Consider the following 22473-nt stretch of genomic DNA (forward strand, 5'->3'; position numbering starts at 1 on the left):
CCAGAGATCGACTCCGGCCCTACCAAGTGGCATCAATATGAGGAGGATGTCTAATACAAGTCCAAAGGCAACAGGCCTTTGAATGAAGCTAACACCGACAGGTGTAAGTATACTTGAGTCCCAAGACCACCATAAACCTCACGAGAGCCCATTTACAAAGGCAGAGTACAGCCCCATACAGGCCCAGCCCGGTGCACACGATATTGCTGCCTAGAGAGCCTCCTGTAGCTGCCTGGCTCCCGTCGGCTCCGAGGCAAGGCATCAGAGATATAAAGGGACAGACCAAGAGCTTCGCCCCTCATTGGACCTACGGCTCTGAACGTTGAGAAAGCTTAGAAACAGAAGGATCTGTCAGTGCCTGCACCTAGCTGGCCACCGAAGATAGAGTGGGAGCCCTGACCACATTTTTAGCTAGCTCCGATGACTACCAGAAACCAATCCTTGCAAAGCTTCTGGAGGAAATGGATGAGAGACAGAAATTTATTTTCATCCACCTCTGTACAAGAAAAGTTTCTATGAGCCTTTCAAAAATTGTAGTGCCCTTGCCCAGAAAGAGTATGCTGGCTTTCGAGGACGAGCTAACTCCAGATTTTTCCTCTGAACCTACACCACCACCAAAGGCTTACGGGTGCATTTACTACTCCTTCTCCTTACATTTCCCTCCACCTTCACCACTTCACCTGCTCTGCCATTGTCTTCAACCTCTCCAAACTCTCCACGAGGGTCTCCACAATCATTTTTGGACAATGTAGCTCCAGTCCATATAACACACCAGAGTACTACAAAATCCCCTTCTTCCTACATCCCACAAAGATACCATGGGAAGATTATGAGGTAGATCCCAAGAGGGATCTACACTTGGAACCAGTCAGGGCTTCTTTCTGAGGCGACACAGTAGCCTACCATGGAGTTATGCAAAGGGTAGCGTATAATAAGGTAGACCTGCTCACTATATCGGAGGAAGACGACTGCTTCGTTAAAATCCTCTCTTAGTCAGAATGTGCAATGCGGGTCCTGGCTATGTGAAAGAGTATGCCTCAAGCCTACCACAGTCCTCTTTAGGGAGCCCGTTAAAACCAGTGTGATTACACAGAAAGTGCGTAATAGTTTAAACCTTCTCCCTCAGACCCTTTTAATATCCGCGCCATATTCCAGGGGAGTTGTTGGTTGTGCGTACTGCACATAAATACACTACTGTCCAGGCTACAGGTGGCACCCCACTGCTTGAAATGTATGGAGCATAAGATGGTGTATGCTGCAAAGCAAAAGGGTGGCAGTGCGGGGTGGCCACCCGCTGGCAAACTGCCAATTCCATCAGCCTCCTGTGATAGTATGATTGAGCACTCTTATACAGCACCTAACTGAGCAAATTTAGGAAGAGTGGGAGGAAATTGTATCAGAAAGCAAAATCTTCTCCAATGTCAGTAGACCATGCGCATCCTCCGCCATCGGTCATGATAACGCATCTCCGGCTTTAAGGCAGAGGTGCAACAACATCTCATCGAACTACCATTGAATGCCGGACACCTCTTTGGCCCTCATGTAGATGGTATGTTAAAGAAAATATACACAAACAGCTCCAGTTAAGTCAAAGACTGCAGCAGTCATTACACCAATAGAGAGGCAGGGATAACACATAAGGGTCTGTAAAGAGGCGCTGGAGTTGGTAAATTGTAGCAAAGTAGGTTTAATTCACAAACCAATAAATGACCCACTGGTGCATTAGAATAATCCGTCCAGCTACACCTAACTCCAACCGCTTCTCCCCTCCCATTCCAAACCATGACATTAACACATTCTATATGACATAATACATTCCATAGAACGAGAAGGAACTATGGTAACAATAAGCATCAATAAAACTTTATTGGAACATAGTAATGTGAGCACAAAAAATACAACTACTCCATAAGATAATCCTCAATTCTCTTAGGCGCTTTAGCAATTCTTTTTTGTAACTGCAAATCCTTTTCAAGATAATTACCCTCTTTGGCACACACAACAAAATGATCCCCCAACTGCTCACCAGACACAGAATCTCTGAGATTCCCAGTCCCAGCGGAACACTCCGAATCAGGTCTCATGGAAGAACTCGTGAAATCACTCTTACCACCATTCTCACAAAACAAAGTACCATCACTCTCCATTTTCTCCTTTTCAAAAAAATTCTCCTGTCCAGGTTTAAGTACAATAATAGCACTTTTGTTCCACCACCCATTGTTTTTCAATAAAACAGCAGAGTAAATAACCCTTTTCCCTAAAAAGGGTAAAGAAAATTTTGAAGAACCTTTAACTTGTTGAGAAGAAAGTTTAATAACTCGCACCCAATTTCCAACTTCAACAGATTTGCATTTAACCTTCTCATAAGCATCATGGTAAGTTTTATTAGAAGTACAAGACACACTTAAGTTGTCTCTCGCTTTATTGATACAACCCTCAAAGGATTGATTAGTACCAGTTTTGACAAAATCAGGTGTGAGAAGTTCTGCTCTGTCTACTCATCAAAACATAAGGAGACACACCTGTACTCTAGTGAGGAGTAAAATAACTCCAGATTTTTTCTTTTAAAAATTCAAAAACATCCACATTGTTTTCCAAGGCTGATCGAATTCCTTTTTTGAAAAATCTATTATCCCGGTCTACTTGACCATTGGCCTTGGGCCAATACAACAGTGCTTTCTCTGAAAGGACTCCAAATTTTTAAAGAAAACTTTGCATTTTCACTGAAACAAGCTGCACACCATTATCAGACATAATAATCTTGGGTGCTCCTTCTTGCTGAAAAAAATTTTCTAAAAAAAAATACCACCTCATCGGTATTGGGATGATCAAAAAATGTGTGGTACAACCACTTGGAAAAGTTATCAATAACCACAATTAAAAATCTCTTCTCTCTACCCAAGCAATATTAGGAAACAGCAAAATCTATAGAAATGTTCTCCCAAGGTAGCTGAGGTACCTCTTGAATGCTCATAGGTTCTGTAGACACTTTCCAATGTTAATCTGAACGAATACAAACTTTACAATTATCCACAAAATGTTCCACAACCCCATCCATTCCTGGCCACCAATAGTGCATTTTAAGTAATCTTTTAGTGCCTGACACAGCAAGATGTCCAGAATGAGCCAAACTGACCAGTTTGTTTCTAATAACAACAGGTAGAACAAACAAATCATGCCTCAATAACATGTTGTTTTCAATAGTAAGTTCAATTGCCACTTGAGCAAAACTCTGAAAACAAGAATCCAAATTTTTACTTTGTGGCCAACCATTGACAACAAATTGTTTGACTTTGGTTAAAACTTGATCCTGATCAAGAACTTCACACCATTCGTTCTCAGAAATGTCCATATCACAAATACCAATTGCATCTACAACAGCTACAACATATTCATGAAGATCAATTATCTTCTCAGACACATCTACAGGAGGAAGTCTAGAAAAACTGTCCGCTTTAACATTCTTCCCTCCAGCAATGTGCCTTATTTCAAAATTAAATTCCTGTAACCGTGCTATGATTCTTACTAATCTCGAGGATGCATTACCAGATCTTACACCATCCATTATATACACCAAAGGTTTGTGATCCGTACAAGGACAAAGGGACGTCTTCACAATTAATTTTTTTTCCCAAGGCCCGCACACATGCAAGGGCCTCTTTCTCAATGGTGCTGTGGTGTTCCTTAGCCCCTCTGATTCCTCTAGAAATGAAATAAATAACTCTCTTCTTTCCATTTACCAGCTGAGTGAATACTGCCCCCAAGCCTATAGCACTGGCATCAATAGTGACAAATGACTTGCCGTTAGGATCAAAGGTATTAAGACCTGGTGCCTTTGCAATGAGTCTCTTGATCTGATTGAAAGCTTCATTATGTACTTGTGTCCAGACAAAACTTGTCCCTTTTTTTAAGAAGTTGCCTCAATGGTTCCACCACCAAAGCATACCCCTTAACAAATCTTGCATAGTACTTCCCTAATCCTAAAAAATAATGTAGGGAATCTTTATCATAAGGTTTACTTACCTTATCCAAAGCACTCACCAAATCATCTTTGGTAATAATGCCACAACTTCAAATATTGTGACCCAGATAATCAATTTCTTCAACAAGAACTTTACATTTGTTCTTACTAACTGTCATACCTTTAGTTTCCATAATATTTAAAGCAGCCTCCAAAATATTGTCATGTTCTTCACAAGTTTTACCAAAAATTAAAAAGTCCTCTTGAAACGACTGCACACCTTTCAAACCTTGAGGAAGAGCCTCAATACGTTTTTGAAAAACACTGGTTGCTGATGCCAGGCCAAAAGGCAATCTCAAAAATCTATAAATCCCAAACGGCGTAACAAAAGCTGTAAGGTCTTTAGAAGAATCATCACTTGATGATGGGCTGATTTCAAATCGATAATCGAAAACTACTTGGCATCATTGACAGTAGCTAATAGTTCTTGAATTCTAGGCAGGGGATACTTTTCAACAACTATGTTCTTGTTCAAAGACCTAAGATCTACACACAGTCTCAAATCATTATTTTCTTGAGGGTCATCACTATAGCCAAAACCCATTCTGAACTATCAGTTGGTTCAATTATACCTTCTGCCACCAAATCATCCAAATGAGATGTCAAATTCTTACGTACACTCAACGGAACCATACGTACTTTATGTTGAATGGGAATGGCTCCTTCCTTAAGCTTAATCCTTTGAGTAAAGCCTTTTACTTGACCCACCTTATTTTGAAACACAGCACTATGTTTAGCAAGGATGCATTCAACAATGGAATCCTTAACATTGATTGAGTTTACAGAAATATCTTTCAATCTAATGGGAAAATCTGTACCAGGACATAACATAAGCCCCAACTTGCCCAGATTGTACCATCCTACAATGTTTTCCATCAATAGCTACATACATTTTAGTAAGAACTTTACATCCTTTAAATTCTAAAATATCTTCAAAATACCCCAACATTTTGATGTCAAAGTTGCCAAAAGCTTTGGGGTTGATATCTGTATGTTTAAGTTAAACATCATTCCAATTTTCTTTAAGAAAATCAGATAAAACTTTTATGGGCGACCCAGAATCTGCCGTAACATCTAGACTTACTTCTCGAATGTGAACAACACCTAAAGGTGCTTTAAAAGGTACATTTACATTGTTAATAGACCTTTCTGAAATAGAATCATACAATGTTAAAAGTAAATTGTCCAAATCCTCTTGATCATTTGAAACTGAATTTACAGAAACATTAGGAGAAATTCTTGTGGACTTGGACCTACTTTGAAAATGTACAAACTTATTACATTTTAAACATTTTCTTTTTAAAGCGGGACAATCAGGAAAATTAGCAAGATGCATCTTCGACCCACATCTAAAACAACTTAGCTTACAACCCTTAATAACTCCTGATTTAATTGGTCTTTGAACAGATTGAATAGCACACACATGAGAAGCAGTTTTAACTTCCTCATTGTAAATTGCTCTAGCAGATTGAATGGATCTCTCGATGCCTTTAGGGAGATCTAAAACTTCGGCTTATGTTGGGTTGGGACAAGCTAACATTCTTTCCTGCACTTTCTTGGACTCACAATTAAAAACAAATGGATCCCTTATGCAGTAATCAATATTAGCCCCAAACTCACAATTAGCTGCCAACACTCTAAGGGCAAAAAACACAGTTGATGGATAGAATGTAGAACAATGTCATACATTCACCCCAGTACAAGGATCTGGGCCTAAATCCATCGTTTTTTTGCACTCCACACCACCCTGGGTTAGACACTGGCTATATGCAAATCAGCTCTGACCCTGTGCCTCATGGGAACAGTCCAGTCCGAACTACCAAGCCATGTCTTTCCCAGACCGGAATCAAGCATCCAAGGACCGGTTTCTGGCTATCAGCCTTCTTCAGCCTGGATAGCTTGACTCCAGTGGTGTGGAGAGCCTGGGACTCACGTCTGAGTATACCCAGCACACTCTGGGTGAAAATTGCAAAAAACACAGTTGATTGACAGAATGTAGAACAATGTCATACATGCACCCCAGTACAAGGATCTGGGCCTAAATCCACCGTTTTTGTGCACTCTGGGAAAGACATGGCTTGGTAGATCGGACTGGACTGTTCCCCTGAGGCACAGGGTCAGTGCTGATTTGCATATAGCCAGTGTCTAACCCAGGGTGGTGTGGAGTGAAAAAGGAAAGGTATTCTGTGCTTAGGAAGTGTGAATGGGGTGGAAGGTTTGGTGGGTATTCTGTGCTACTTACCTGTTTCTATTGACAAGTATTGTGTGCATTGTGCATATCTCCGGCTAGGAGATATCTGAATATGTTAGTGAGTGTCTTATAAGAAATACATATTTTTATAAATACATGTGTGGTTCTTTTTCTTTTAATCTGTACCTATAAGATTATGTTCTGATAAAACAAGCCGCTTTACACTCCTTCTGGAATAAGCCTGAAGGCTGCTCTCCACAGCTACCACTTAAATCACCATAAGGGTCGTCTGGATTGGTGCAAGGTGCCGTTTACATAAGTGAACACCATATACCAAGCCAGCATCTCTTAAAGCGGCAATATTGAGTGTGTACAAAACCCTAGTTATAAACAACCCAGACTGCCTAGGAAAATTGAGGGTATGTAGCAAAAATACCTAGGCCCACTGGGCAACATAGAGTGGGAGGCAGCACTTGTGAACATAGAGGGTAGCGGTAAAAGCAGGACTCCAACTGGTACCGCTCAAAATATTATGCTTTTCACTGACCGTATTGCAACAGATATAGACTTTTTAAAATGGATAATGTTCGAAGACCCACATGTATAAAAATGCATTGTAAACATGAGCACCTTCTAACACACAATTTGGGGAAGTGGTGTACTCTAGACCTTCTGAAAAGAGGTAATAAATTAATTATCCTCCTTTTTAGAATATGAAACTCTGATGACCAATTAACAAGAAAAATAGTCAAGCACATCATCCCTTACCTTGAAAGAAATGCATTGCTCCTCCCTATCTGAATTTACTTCAGACTGTCTTGTGAGACCTATAAGACACTGCAGTTGAGTAAACGTGACTATCTTGCCTCTTAACATGTAAAGTGGCAAATGCACTTTTCTGAGTACATCCCTTTGTTGGAAAGTGGGTTATTGGTAGGGGCAAATGTAGGTCATCCACTGGCAATAAGGCCACTAACACAGGATAGGACTCCGCATAGGTCTTAGAAGTATTCCTTTGCTCAACCCTTGGTAACTTGGCTGGGAGCAGACAGGCTTAACTTCAAAGACAGGTATGTAAAGCATTTAAAAACACCATTTCTGTAAATAATTAAGACCCAACACAAAATAAAAATCCAACACCAATTTATAAAAAATAGGTAATATTTTTATCTTTTAAATGACACCAAAACGAAAATAATCCACTGTAGGTAACCAGAGATAATACTATTATTATTTTTTTTTTTTAAACCTTTATTGTACCTTCATTACAATTACACAGCAAGTCGCCTACAACCCCGAGGGGCCGGCCGCTAAAATAGAAGAAAAAGCAGTGACAGCCATGCGGAGAGAAAGTCCATATGTCAAAGGAGCTACTGTAGAGAAAAGGCTCATCACGAAACTAATTGAAGGTCATTAGTCAAAATCACATTTCAAAATAAATGAGGTTTTCATTTTTGATTTTTGTGAAGAACCAAAAGAACAAAAACAGGAAATCACATTGCGATCATTGAGGAATAACATTGCAGGATAGCTGTATGAAAGATCCGTAGGACATTATAAGTTGACATGTGTTATCTAGGGATCTCATGCGGAACGGGGAAGGGCTGTCCACCCCCCCCCCCCTCCACACCTCTACCCAATTGGTGTCCCCATCACTTCTTCCCCCTTCATTCCAACCCTCCCTCATCATCCGATTCCAACGGATTATCTTCTGGCAGCGGATCGCAGATGTCGCCACGGTATTTATTCCATGGGGACCACACCTTATTCCACTTGCCTGGACATGCACGGCTCAAGTACACCGCCCTTTCAGTTATCATTGTTTTGTCCATATGCATGCACCACTGTGACTTTGTCGGAAGTTCCACCGCCCCCCAACGCTGTGCAATATCCCGCTTTGCCACAATCATTCCTAACGTTACCCAAAGTCGACCGTGTCTGGGCAGATCTGTCGGTTCCCACACGTTTAAGAGACACCGCCTTGGCTCTGGGAGGATCGAGATCTCTAGTGCCTGGGATACAGTACGCAGAACCTGCCGCCAGTAATTTTGTATGCGTGGGCAATCCCAAAACGTATGGAAAAAGGTGCCCTCTTCGCCACAGCCACGCAGACAAAAAGGGTGTGGTGTTCTGTGGATGCGGTGTAGCAGTGTTCTTGTGTAGTATACCCTATGAAGAACCTTTAGCTGGACAAGTCTCAGTCTAGCAGAGATGCCCACCTCCTTTGGGGACGCCAGAGCCTCATTCCACTCGTGTTCATCTAGGGCGCCCACCTCCTGTTCCCACCTCTCCTTCAGGGGAGCCATAGGATCTGGCGAGTTGTTCATGAGCTTATGATATATCAGTGAGGTTGCTCTTTCCACCATAAAGTCTGTCAGGAGGCGATCCTCTAGGGGGAGGACTCAGGAAGAGTCAACCCAGAGGGGATGGCCGAGAGTAGGGCATGGCGAATCTGCACGTATCGGTATGATTCGTGTGGCCCCAGGTCATATATGTCTCTCAGGCGGGTGAATGAGATAACGTCACCTCGTTCCCACATGTCACCCACCGTGGATATGCCGATGGAGTCCCAGAGGGAGAAACCCTTGCTATTTCTCAGGGTGCCCAAGGCGCGTGCATCCCAAAGCGGGGTGAGTTTGGTGATTTTCCCCTTCCAGCCTAACGCAGCAGTCGCCGCGTGCCAAGTGTCCACAGTGAGTCTAGTGGGCCCCGAGAGGAGTCTCAGTTTTCTCCGGTCATAGAGTGGGGCAAGTATGTTGTTAGTGCCCAGCTGCGCCCTGTCTGCTTGAAATGCCGGATCAGACTGCGGGGCGTGCAGCCATTGGTTAATGGGCCTAAGTTGTGCTGCCCAGTAGTACAGGTGCAGATGCGGCAGTGCAATGCCCCCATCATACCAGCCCCTGCAGAGTTTAGCTTGAGCAATACGTGCCGGCCGATTGCCCCACAATAGCCCCGAAACCACCGCTGCAACTTTTTTTAAGTATCCCGCTGCCACCGAAAAGGGCGTATTATCCAGGATATACAGAAAACGGGGTAGCGATTTCATTTTATACAACGCTGCTTTCCCCAGCATAGTCAGTGGCAACCCCGCCCAGAAGTTGGCGTCTTGCTTGAGTCGCTCCAGTGGCGGCACTAAATTTAGTCTCTTAAATTCTAGTGGGTCCCTCGTAACATGGATCCCTAAATATTTAAAAGAGGATCCAGCCAGTCTCAAAGGGCAGTCCGGTCCGAGCGTCGGGATCTGACCTGTCAGCACATACAGCTCCGATTTGCTCCAATTTATGGTGTAACCAGAAACCTTGCCATGCTCGTCGCACATGTTCAAAAGAGCAGGTACGCCATCCTCGGGATCTGTCAAATACACCAGCATGTCGTCCGCATAGAGGGACAGGCGGTCTTCCCATCCCTCCTTCCATTGTATCCCCTTGAGCAAGGGAGTTTGTAGATATTATTTTTTTAAAGATTAGTCACTTTCTAGTGCTTAGAAACCAACAGCACCCCTTTAAGTAATTTCGTTTTCTCTGTCAGGGACACACCTTTATAAATTGTTCTGAAGAATTCTCACCACTGTAGTGGGCCGTCTTCTTCAGCAAGCGGGGTCCAGTTAGAACATCTTCCTGGCATTCTTCTTGCGGGTCCTAAAGTATCCAACACACAATCCAAGGTTCTGGAATCTCCAAGAGGGTCCTTGAAAGTGTGAAACTTCAATTCCGCAATCCACTTGAACAAAACCCTTACAAATCCACTGGTACTCCAGGCTTTGAATTCTTTGTGGGGCTGTCCAGGTGAGCTCTGTTAACCTGTAGCTTGCAGGGAGTTTCCACTCTTAGTCCTTTGGCAGCAAGGTAATCCACAGGGCTGTAGTTTCAGATGGTGCAGTCTTCATAGGTCAGGCCTTAGAGTTCCTTGCACACAGCAAAATCTTCAGCAGGGCACTTCTTGCTTCATTCAGTTTCAAGCAGCAGATCTGGAGGGCTCTGTCCCTCTCAGATACTTATTCAAAATTCCCTGGGTCAAGCACCAGGTCACTGCTGACCAATGAGAGCAGGGAAACTCTTCATAGTTATGACCACATCCTGTAGAGTGTGACATTATTTTGTCCCAGAATGCATCATTCTTCCTAATCCATAATGGCTGATTTTCCAACAAGGAGGTAAGAGCTGGCTAAACACACCCCTGGGATGCCTTATTTCCATGGACCCTCCCCCAACCATCTGCACATACCTTCCTTAAGCCTAGCCCTGACTGGGTCAAGATTGTCAGAGGAAGCGAGGGGATGCTCGAAGAAGTTCCGGAAGGTCTGGGCCAAATGGAGAAAATATCACGGGCTGGATGGGGGGGGGGGGCTATGAAGGCTGTAGGAGTAGACGAGAGATAAGAGCGTGTATGCGTCCACTCAGGAGGCATCAAAGTCAGGAAGCAAAAGTCTATCGCACCACAGCACTTTGGACTCTGGGTTGGATTGACTTGGAATTTGGCGGGGAGGGTGGAGGGTGGGAGACGGGGAAGTGCGAGCGGCTTATGATATGATTGTTCTGTCGAGTTATAATAAAATGCAAATAAAAATGTTTTTTTTTTTTAATTGACAGAGGAAAGCTGAAACCCAGGCTTCCCCTCTGCCTTTGAAGAGGTTGTTTTCGATGCCACCTCCTTGCCTGCCATTCCTATAGAACAGCACACTACCCTCCCCGCAGCCTGGCTAATCCACTTAACTCTGACCAATCAGGGCAGACCACTGAAAGGCTGAATTTGGACTTACAAACAAGAAAGTCTCATAACTTCTTGTATGTACCCTTTAGGAGAAATTCAACCATATACTATTGTGGGATTTACTACTACCATTCTGGGAAGTCTTTGAATGGTCCGGCTAGTCCTCTCCTATCCATATTTATTAATCAATAACTTCCTACGATGTTCACCTATGGGCCATAGGGTTTGCAATGGGTAAAATGACTTGCGCCACTTTTGTAGCACCAGGGCTTATAAAACCATATTTTATAAGTATTTCCCTAATTTCTACCGGACCCCCCACCCCCTGTGCAACTAAGGGAGACTTCAGGGGTTCTGAATCTGCAGAAATATTGCAGATCATCCTTACCCAATTCTTCTAGCATCAAAGTCGAATTTGAGCACCTCTTTAATACAATGTGGGGAGTGAAATGTAAAATTTCACTTTACCTAGGCATATAAAAACTCATTTTATAAGGGCGCTCCTTATAGATAACTGACCCCCCACCCCTGGGATACCTACGGGTGACCCTGGGGGTCCCTAATATGTAAAACATGGTAGGTTTTTATAATTTTTAAGCGCCCCTACCCCCAAAGTAGAGTTTGCGCACAATTTAAGGTTTAAAAGATGTCCTGGCCACCAGTGCAGCTTTTAAACTGACCTCAGGCTTCAGCACTGCGCACATGCTGGTGCAGAGAATCTGCTGGCCTCTAAACTGCCATGCCCCAGGATTCTGGAGACTTCTAGGTAGTTTCAATTCCCTGCCCTATTACTTACTAGGGGCTTAGGTGGTAGGTCATGCCAACTACAGGGGTACCCCACCATACTATAGTGTACCGTAGTGTATGTTGGGTGTCCTAACTGTGTTCCTTTTAGCTTGGCACTGGCCCTGGTTAAACAGAGCCCAGGGTCAGTCAGAGTCAGTTACCACCAGTTCCAGTCAGCAAAAAGTTGGGGGGTGCCCAGGGCACAGGATGACTTTGCAACACCCCTCAAGACTGGAATTTCAAAAAGACTTGCAAACAACACACACAACAGCCATTCTCGGCCGATGACCAGACTGAGATGACCTCCCTTTACACCTCTGATTTGCTCCTTAGGTGGTGCATTTCAGGAAATATCTCAAACACCACCTCATCACAAACTTCCTATCATCCTAAACTCTTCCTCCTACACCTCTCCCCCTTCTGAAGCTAACTTTCATTGTAAATGCACATCTATGTCTCTCAATCCCAGTTATTTCAGCCTTTCTAAGACAGTGCCTCCTCCCCCACCTGAGCAAAATGTTTGACTCAAGTCCCTCTCAAGCTAACATGTATATTTTTGGGTTTTCGTTGATCTAGAGGACTAGGAAGCTTATTAAAATGTATTCTACATTGGAGGTTGTGGTGGGGCATGAAGGCTACAGGAATGGGCCGTTCGTTTGTCTCCCCACTCCAGGCACCTGCAGGTTTCTTACTGTTGATTTCAGTATTGCCTATCCTTGATCTCCCTAACTACCTCCTGAATGTATGTAGTGTCCCAAAACCTGCATATTCCTGCAGCAAACTATACCGCCTTAATTTCTAGCACCTACTCTAGGCTTTGTTCATTCTCTCCAGACCCTTGCAACTCACTCTCCTTTCAGGATCCTTAAGAGTCTCCCTGCCCCACCCCACTCGCCTGCAGCTATTCTTTACCCACGTCAGGCAAGTTTCCTCGATCTATGTGTGACTCTCCATGTTTTTGTTGTTGCTTGGAAGGACTTGTTGTTATAATGGAATAAGCAAGCCTGTAAGTTCTAGAACGCAAAGAAACAACATGGAATGGAGCAACTAGTTATGCATGGCAATGGGAAACTTTGTAGGGTGCTCTTGCAGTGTTCTTTGTCCTCCAGAACCCTGGAGCTCTCACTTGCTCCTGGCTAGTATGATGTATACACGGGACTCTCAAGCAGAGTAAAGGCTTAAGCCTGCACTTCTCCCCCTTAGTCCCCTTTCTGTGTCCATCCAGTTTCCTCTATGATCCTCTTCAAGGCATAAACATGTTTACACCTGGGAGCTATGTAGGTGGTGCAAGAAGTAGATGGCAATTAAGGATTTTAGTATCCCATTCCTGTGCTGATCTTAGGGTTATGAGGCTTTACCCACTATCCTGGGCTTCCAGGTTTTCAGCAACTTGCTCCCTTGGACTCCTTTAATATGGTGTCTCTTGCACAAGATCTTTTTGGATTTTTAGCTGAGGGCAGTACTCTGTTATAGACCTACAGATGTGTTCTTCCATATGCCCATTTATAGCAACTGCTCATTAGGCTCCTTAGGTTTGTGACCAATGTGGTGAATGAAAAGGGCAAGGTGCAATCTTTCACCGTAAAATTGATGCTTAAACTGTACATTATGTAGATGGAGCCTGCCTCTTAGTTGGGTGGCCAACAATGTCCTCTCCCCAAGAAGACCTGTATATCCTTTGCTTTTCCGCTTTCTGATAAGGAAATGATACCCAGCCCTTACTTATTTCACAACAACTATTTTCTGGAGATTTTTTAACCCTCTGATTTGGAAGATTTTCCTTACCTACAGGGTGGATTATGGGTTTGAAGTAAAAATGTTGAACTTTTCTGTTCTACTCCTTCGATGTTAGCCTGGTGAATTTACAGGTTAACACATCAGCCCACTTCAGCAAAGACTTTGTATATCAGTTACCCAACATTGAAGGTTTTATTCTGGCATCAAAGGCCAGTGAAAAAATTGAAATGCAGCGTTTTTCTTAAAAATGCCCCCCTCAATAATGCATTTTGACTAAGTTAGATGTTAGACACTGTTGAAGGGCTTGTGGCCCTCTGTCTTTTATTTTATGAGAACTCGGAACTCTGAGGTGAATAGATTCCGTGGACAGAGTTCCTTTGCGACTGCAATTTGGCTTTGAGCAATGTAGGTAAGATTACACCTACTCGCAAAATAAGGAATCTCAAAAATTGTGATTCCCCATTTTGCGTTTGCTTTTAAGGAATCACAAATTGGGATTCCTTAAATGCAATGTAAGTAGCACAAAAGAAAGTGCAGTTTAGCCTTAAGGAATTGCTAATTACCACCAACTTCAAGTTGGTGGTAATTAGCTATTTCCCTTAAAGCACTTTTTTGCTTTTTCTGAAGTGTCATGTGGCACACATTCATGCCCTTAGGGCATGTATGTCCGCCACATGTACACACATGCACATTTTAGGGGTGCAACAGGGTGTCCCTCTGGAACCCTTGCACCCTTGAAATTGCGGCGCAAATCCTATTCATTCCTATGGGCCTCTTCTCCCACAGGAATGAATGGTATGGTATTCCTTGATTGCGAAACTCAATTTATGATTCGCAATTAAGGAATCGCAAATATTTTTGCGATTCCTACCTACATTCAATTTTGCGAGCCTGTAATAGCGATTCAGTAAAAATCGCTATTAAGGACTTCCAAATTTGAATTTACCTAAAAGTTGCCAAGTTTCAAAACCAACTAGTAGCTCTTCTGTTCTAATTGTCTTCAATATCAAGCGTGAGCTTGTTGCCTCTAAAGAAAACATAAAATGGAGCCTGTGGTGCTCTGGAATGGACAAAGGTCCAGATTGATGGAAGGGGAAAAACATGGTTGTGTGTGTTATTCTTGAATATAGGGTAAGCAGTACAAGATCATCCATGTTCTTCCTACAATGTAGCTGCAAGCTACAACACTTAGTGGAATAAACAACTTTCATCTAATAGGTTTTCCCGACGAAATAAAAACCACAAGTGAGTCTTCCCTTTCCCACACCTTGTAATGAACCCAAATGTTGCCAGGCCACTGGTGTCCAGAAAATCTAATCTTGAAACAAAATACACAATAATGCACATCAAACCTACCACCAGCCTAGTTAAACTAAATCACTCATGTCAACCATAAAAAATCGATCTTGCCCTAAACCATAGACCCCCCATGACTTCAGCTCATGCATGTCATTCATACCTGAAATGAGTACTGTTAAAACTAAAAGTCACCTAAAACGGATTCTAGTATGTATTAGTTAAGGACACAGTCCTAACTACATGGCTGTTGAACTTCCACCAGGCCACCCCAAAGTAGAGCCATAGGCTCAAGAGTGTCAAAAACATAACCTTCACACAACCTGCTCTGATACTGGTGAAACAACAATACTGAACCCTTTGTCTAAAATGATATGTGGGACAGTTCTGAATCTTGTGTGTTAAATGTACAACCCTGCCCCCTTATTTACCTTGTACATTGAGGCGCAAACAGCAAGGAAATGTAAAAGTTACGATGTGGGTACCGTAGTGGCAGGGAGTTGCACAAGTTTGAGTCTACTGCAATAAAATGGTTGTTTATTCGAATTGAAGTTACTGAAAGATGGTAAGGTTCAAGAGTGGAGCTTTTGGTGCAAATGAGACGAATTTCAATAAATCAAAGAAAGCTACATCCAGAATAAATATGTGAAAAAAGTGTGGGAAAGCATGAGTCTTTGAATAAGCCTTACCCCGTTGTGAAGCTGTGGCTGCTCTGAAAACAGAACAGCATAATGAACTTAGGGGGGGGGGGGAGTTTCCTATTACATTTATGTGGCCTGCTTTAAGTGCTTTACAGGAGAGTGCATGTATAGATATTTTTCAAAAAACGAAAATGGTACACTGCTTCGGTTTTCCCAGAAGTGCATATTCCACACAGAAAATTACAGAGGAAAAGTCAAGAGGTGTGGTTTTTAACCGAAAGTGCATGTCCATCCTATTGGCTTTGCCATTGTTTCCCGGTAAGGCTTCAGCTAAAGTCATGCTTATTTTAGCATAATCCTTATGCTAAGTCCCTAGATGTTTGCCTTTTACCGTGTGTGACTTGTAGTGAATGTATACCCATTTTAGGCTGTAATTAGAATTTGGCTTGATTGTCACTTTCATTTACTTGCTTCTGATTCAACGGCTTTCCTTGGGCTAGACTGTCCATTTTGTGTTTGGCCCTCCCTTGGAGCATAGCCATTTTACTATTTCTTTTATTGTCGGCCTTCTTATATCCTTCCAATCTAAACTTTTAAGGAACGTTTTTTCCCTTTTTTGGTTAATTACTCCGTGAAAAAAACACTTTTTTTCTTCCTTTAATTTATTGATCCAAGTGCTGCCTGCCAGGTTGTATCGATAAATTAAAAAAATTGAAGCAAATACTTTTCTGTCATTGTGTTGGCACATGCACGCATTCCAATGCCTGCGCGCACATCACGCATGCATCACATCACCAAAGCCATTGGCAAAGCCAATAAGACAGAAAGGAAATACCTATTGCCCTATTTTCCTTCAAAATGAATGCCAAATCGGTAAAAAAAAAAATTAAGAAAAGCGTGTGAAAGGTAGGAGGCCAATAACAGTTTTAAGATAAACCCGGCAGGCTTTCCGTTGTATTTTTAAATGTTTTTCATTGAGTTCTACAATCTAGTTCAGGAGCTTGCACACAATGTACGTACAGTGTGACCTCACTGACGCCTGTCTGTCTCTGCAGTGACCCCGCCATGAAGCAGTTCCTGCTGTACTTGGATGAGACGAATGCCTTGGGAAAGAAGTTCATCATTCAGGACTTAGACGACACCCACGTCTTCGTCCTAGCAGAGCTGGTACACATCCTCCAAGACAAAGTGGGAGAGTTAATGGACCAGAACTCCTTCCCTATTACACAGAAGTAAAGCCGCTCGCAACAAGGAGCTGGATTCGTCTTTCAAGAAATGAGAGAGAGCAACGGCCATAAAACAAAAGATGGCGGCTGAGACGCTTTTCTTGGGGCTGGCAGCATCAAATTGCTTTGTGGAAACCCGCACCTCGGCACAGATTTATCATTTGAATACGTTTTTTTCTATATAAACTCTAAGTTGAGTACAAGTTGCTTTTAAAAAAAACTATCTTGTATTTTGTTTGAATTGCACATGTAAAGCTTCATGTTAAGTAATTAAAGTGGTTTGTATGCCTGTATTGCCTCTGAGATGCCTTCAAGATTTCTTCACTCTTTACTCTTTTTGTCAAACTGGCATTTTACTTCATAGCGAACAGTAAAACTCAGAGCTACGCGGTCTACAAAAAACAAAGATTAGAAAGCTCGTACGTGTATCAATCACAGCTAAATGAACTGAGATCGACAGAGAAAGGGACAATGTCTTTTTCATTTGTATCTTGTTGAGGGGACATTTTTGCAATTAATTGTGGGCCCTCAGAAGTTGATACCTTCCAAACATGCTGGCTAATTTTGCGTCATTTTTCGGTCAGGCTTGAGACCTCTTTAGTTGTCTCACATCACAGAGATGATGACCTTTATAACAGGAGGGCATTGATGTCCACCCTCTCTGCTCACCCTGCTAGGGCTTGTGTCATTAATTAGCCATGGCATGAGACTGGTTTATATTAACTGGTAATCTTAGTGTATGGAATTTTGCAATTCGATAATTACAGTAATTAGTGATGTACCCATATTATCAGCCTACCGGTGTTCAAGAAAAAAATGAAAATCTATTCAAAGAGGTTTTAGCCTCCTGCTAAAAGCTCATCTGTGATTACGCCGTACTTGTAGAGCAGGCCACGGAAGAGCACAGTTTAAGTCTTCAGCTAAACAACCTATGTGGGATGCTTCATCCATACACACACCATCCTTAAATTGATGTCAAGTTACTCCTGTCACAACACTTCAAAACACATAAATAAATATATTTTATTATGTTTTCTCTATAAATGAGTATAACACAGGATACAGAGTCCGGATGGCCAAAGATAGCCATCTTGGGTCTTTATTGAGAGGAAGTCCATCCTCTTGGGAAGTCCGACTCTTATCATCCACAAGGCACTCAACGGGAGCGCATATACAGTAAGTGAAGATTCACTATTCCTGCCTCGACTGGATTCTGCGTGAGCTGGTATTTGTATACAGGGTGATCTTTCAATCAGTTGCTTAAGACATGACTACTGCAAACTGGGCAAACTTTAGTTGCAGTGTTAGGTCATGCCTGTTTTCTTTTTTAAGGATAGGTTTGATCTAAGCAGTTGTATGTTCCCGTAGGAATAGTCTGATTAGTGGTTGATAATAGCTTGGTTGTCACAATAGCTATATCACCTAAAATGTCAACCTAGAGATAGATTGCGACCGTATTATCGACTTCTAAAGTATTGTCAAGATAAGTGTAGATTTGCTTTATTAACTCCACTGTGATGGTATTGTGGTAATTTATATGGTGGTCTTGCTAGATTTGTAAGTTTCTTTGGACTGCAATACGGTTCAACACCTATATCTCTGGGTTAGGTAGCATTTGAGCTGCTGATAAGGATGTCCTTTAATATTTGTACAAGAAAGGGGTGGGATGATGATTTCAGTGTGCCACAGACTTTTATGAGTTTAGACAATGTTTTGGGGGCTTCAGTGCAGGCAAGGTCAGAAGTGATCTGAAGGTCCTTCTTGGTTTTTGTTTTTGCTTCAAGAATTCTTCCCAGGTCTTCAGCTTTAGAGACAAAGTGATAAGCAAGGGAGTAACCTAGTTCTTGTGTAGGTGGTTTTAAATGTTGAGGATTGTGAGTTCGAGAATTCAGCAATTATCTTGTATAGTTCCTTAGTTGAACATATAGCTTTATAATTGTAAAGGTGTAAGTGGACCATTGTCTACTTTCATGACTTAACAGGTGTGTATTCTAAAGTGGTATCACAGATTCAGTTTGGCCTTTGGGTTGTGTTTAATTTTCCATGGTCTTTCCAGAGATCTTTTGCTGGATTTCACGTGTACTAGCTTTAGTGTTATCTAACTAGTATCTGATGATGAAGTGATGTAGTGGTCTTTTTTAGGGATGACGTTGAGTTCAGCCTGAGAAGGAACTGTAGATCTGAGACTGCAATGTTGCTAGGTAATGATGAGTTAAGTTTAATATCTTAATGTGGTATGGTCCAGAAACGTCCATGCTTTGGATGTTTTTTGCACTTGTAGCTATAGGTTTGACTGGAAGGCTCTATAGATGATGGGTGAACTGAAATATAAGATGATTAGCTGAGGTTATGTGATATTTGCATGTAGCTGTGATTAATTTTTGAGGGGCAAGAATTGGGTAAAGGGTACGCCATCTGTGCTGGGAGGATAGAAGACCATTTGGAGTAAATTCAGCAATTCCATGATTAAGCTGGGTTTGATGATAGTGCGGGTCGGCAGGGGGAGCCAATGGAGTTCCATCAGGATGGAGGTGGTCTGACCATATTTCTTCAGGGCCTGGATGAGACGCGCTACTGGGTGTAGGGTGCCTTTAATGGGAGCCAGTGTTCAGGCCATGAGGGCATTCCCACCATACAGATACAAGAGAATGAGGGCTTGAACAACAGTTCTGAAGTTGTAGGCCATTTGTGTCTTTTTTGCCAATGTGTTCCTTTAGGGTGAGGTTGGTGTCCAGAGTCATTCCAAGAGACTTAGAATTTGGTGTAAGTAGGGGTTTGAAGCCATCAAGGTCCACGTCATTGTGGCAGGTATGTATTGTTTCTTACTTCTTGTTCTTGGCAAATAACAGGAATTCTGTCTTGGTTGGGTGTTGGACTTAAAGGTCTGGCTGATGCCAAGGCCGTGTTTGAGGCACCGGGTGTCTGAAGCAGAGGAGTCTTTCAAGTAGAGTTGTGCATCATTTGCACGCTCATTAATCTTTTTTTTTTCAAAACAGATTTTATTGACAGATCATATAAATAGCGACAGATCTCTGTACCCCAGAGGTACCTGCCAGGTATCAATAAAGTTGTACAATAATGCAATCCGTCATTACTTTCATAGTCAAACCAATGGGAACAATCACAAAAAACAAGTCCTAACCCCCCCCCCCAACTCCTCCCCCCCTATCCCACCCAGATCCCTCCCCCGCACGGCATTCGGTCGATCAAGCCACTCACACACATCCATCCGATCATCGCGCTCTCTTATACGTCTGGATCCGGATCCTGCTCTATCGGGGGCTCTAGCCAAAGACCCCTGTATTCAGCCCACCTCTTCCATATTTTGTAGTGTTTGCTGGGGCAGCCGCGGGCCAGAAATATGGGCCTCTCCATCCCCATACAGAAGTCCAGGCCTCTCTTCCAAGCGAGAAGTGATGGGGGCTGCGGGTCCTTCCAGGCCCTAGCTATGTCCCGCTTGGCTATTGTTAGTCCCAGTAGTAACAAATGTCTCTTGTACAGATTGCCCCCCACTCCCTCCAGCACATGCAGTAAACCCAAGCGCGGCGTGCGCGGGAGCACCCAGCCCAACGCCTCATCCAGACCATTCCAGACACCACGCCAGAACCTCTCCAGGCGCCCACAACTCCACACTGTATGAAGGAATGTACCTTCCTCGCTCCCACACTGAGTACACACAGGGGATGCAATGAGTCCTGCCTTCCATAGCCTCTGTCGTGTGTAGTACACTCAGTGAAAGTATTTAAATTGAATCAGCCGAAGGCGAATCGAGATGGCCGCGCCTCGAGGACTCGCCAGCGCTTCGTTCCAATCCTCTTCCTCCAGTAGCCCTACGTCCTCCTCCCACTTCTCCTTAAGGGAGCATAAGTCAGAGGAGCAATGTATGATCAGAGATTGATAGATGCAAGAGATTTTTTTGGTATCTAACTCCCCCATAAAGACTCGAGCCTCCAGAGGGCTAAACTCAGGGAGGTACGTCAGACCCTCCAGATCTGGAGTCAGGGCATGACGAAATTGCAAGTAGCGGAAAAATTGCGTGCTGGGCATGTCAAACTCCACTCTCAGCTCCTGAAACAATTTAAGCGTAGTCCCAGCCATAACATCACCCAACCTAGAGATGCCGATGGCATCCCATCCCGCGAATCCCGCCAGGGTAGCCAGGCCCGGGAGGCGGCCGTTGTGCCAGAGGGGAGTCTCCTCGGTCAAGGTTCGCCACCAACCCATCCGCCTCAGCGCCCGCCGCCAGATGTCGAACACAACCTGCGTCACCGTCGGCAAGGCCCTGCGTACCTTTGGCGCGTAAAGCAGCGCGTGTAACGTGTGTGGATCCATTAGTAGTCTCTCCAGCGCATAGGCCGGGTCTCCCCTGTCCCCATACCACCAGTCATTTAGGACGAGGAGATGGGACGCCTGGTAATAGGAAAGAACGTCTGAGGTCGCCAGTCCCCCTCCGTATGTGGATCGAAAACACGTGCGCAGCGCCACCCTGATGGAGCCGCCCTCCCAGAGGAACTGTCCCAGGACCGTGTTTACTCGCTTAAACCACGAGGGTGGAATCGGGTATTGATGGTTCTGCAATTGATATAGCAGCCTGGGCAGGGCTACCATCTTAAATATGGCCGAAATGCCATAAATGGTCAACGGCATACGGGACCACACCTTAATGTCTGCCTGAGTCCGTTCCTAAACCGGCACCACATTGCGCTCCCAAGCAACCGCTGGGATCTCGGTAAGAAACACCCCTAGATATTTAATTCCTCCTGTGGCCTGCTGGATCTCTGCAGCCCAGTCTCCGACCGGCGGACTCCTTCCCAACACCCAGACAGTGGATTTACGTGGATTCACGTATAGGCCTGATGTCTCACCAAAGATCTGTAGGATGCGCATGAGGCGGGGCCCGGACTTATTGAGTTCTGTGAGGAAAAACAATACGTTGTCCGCATAAAGTGCGATGCGGTCAGACAGGTCACCAGTCCACTCAAAGCCCCTCATCTGCGCGTCAATTTCGGAGCCAGGCGGCCAGGGGTTCCATGGCTAGGGCGAATAAGTAGGGCGAGAGGGGACAACCCTGCCTGGTGCCCCTCCGGATGGGAAAGGTCGATGACACCGCCCCCGCCACCCGAACCGAGGCCGTAAGGTCGGTATAGAGCAGTTTCACATGTGACAGAAACACCGACTCTAGATGCAGCCGCGGCAGCAGCGAGAAGAGGTACCTCCAGCTGAGTGAGTCGAACGCCCTGTCCATGTCCGCCAAAAAGAGCGCCGCTTGCACCCCGGATGACTGAATTGCTGCGACCGCGATGTTGGCCCGCCTAATATTGTGCCGCTTCGCCCGCTTGGGCATAAAGCCGGCTTGGTCCGGATTTCACGCCCATGAATCTTGATGCAGTTATCTGTGAGTAGAGCACCTAGTGGCTGTAGAGGTTGAAGGTGACAGGAAACTGTGAAACCGAGGGGGACCTCCACAAGTAATAGATATGTTTGTGACCTGGAGGTGCCCATGAAAACAAACTGGTGTTGGTTTGAAAGGTAGGAGGAGAACCAACAAAAGCATTGCTGCTTGCTTCCATTCAAGGCTCCAGGTTCTGTATATGGGTGGGATGGGTGACTGGGTTGAGGGTAGTCAAGAGGTTTAGCAATAGGTGTAAGAGTTCATGTTTATCTGTGGCTAGGCGACCATTGTCTACAATGGGTAATATAGAGGTATCCATGGGTCAGCATGATCTGATAAAAGATTGGTAGTCATACATGAGATAGTTAGCATTGATATGATTTTGGACTTGCGCGTAGGCTGATTTTACAATGATCTTGCTGAAGAAGAGTATGTGTGTGATGGGCCGGTGGTTGACGATGTCATCGCAGTAT

General features: G+C 43.9%; 1 protein-coding gene across 1 annotated transcript in view; it reads left to right on the forward strand.

Annotated features, from left to right (window-relative positions):
* The window catches only part of GTF2H5 (general transcription factor IIH subunit 5), a 35046-nt gene extending 18163 nt beyond the window's left edge, over positions 1 to 16883 (forward strand). Inside the window, exon 3 of the mRNA XM_086950738.1 lies at positions 16438 to 16883. Coding sequence (XP_086806864.1) covers positions 16438 to 16618 — 181 coding nt within the window. The 3' untranslated portion in view covers positions 16619 to 16883. The remainder of the gene's footprint in view (positions 1 to 16437) is intronic.
* The last annotated feature ends 5590 nt before the right edge of the window (positions 16884 to 22473 follow it).

This window comes from Lissotriton vulgaris, unplaced genomic scaffold (assembly GCF_964263255.1).
Source record: "Lissotriton vulgaris unplaced genomic scaffold, aLisVul1.2 SCAFFOLD_3313, whole genome shotgun sequence".
NCBI lineage: Eukaryota > Metazoa > Chordata > Amphibia > Caudata > Salamandridae > Lissotriton > Lissotriton vulgaris.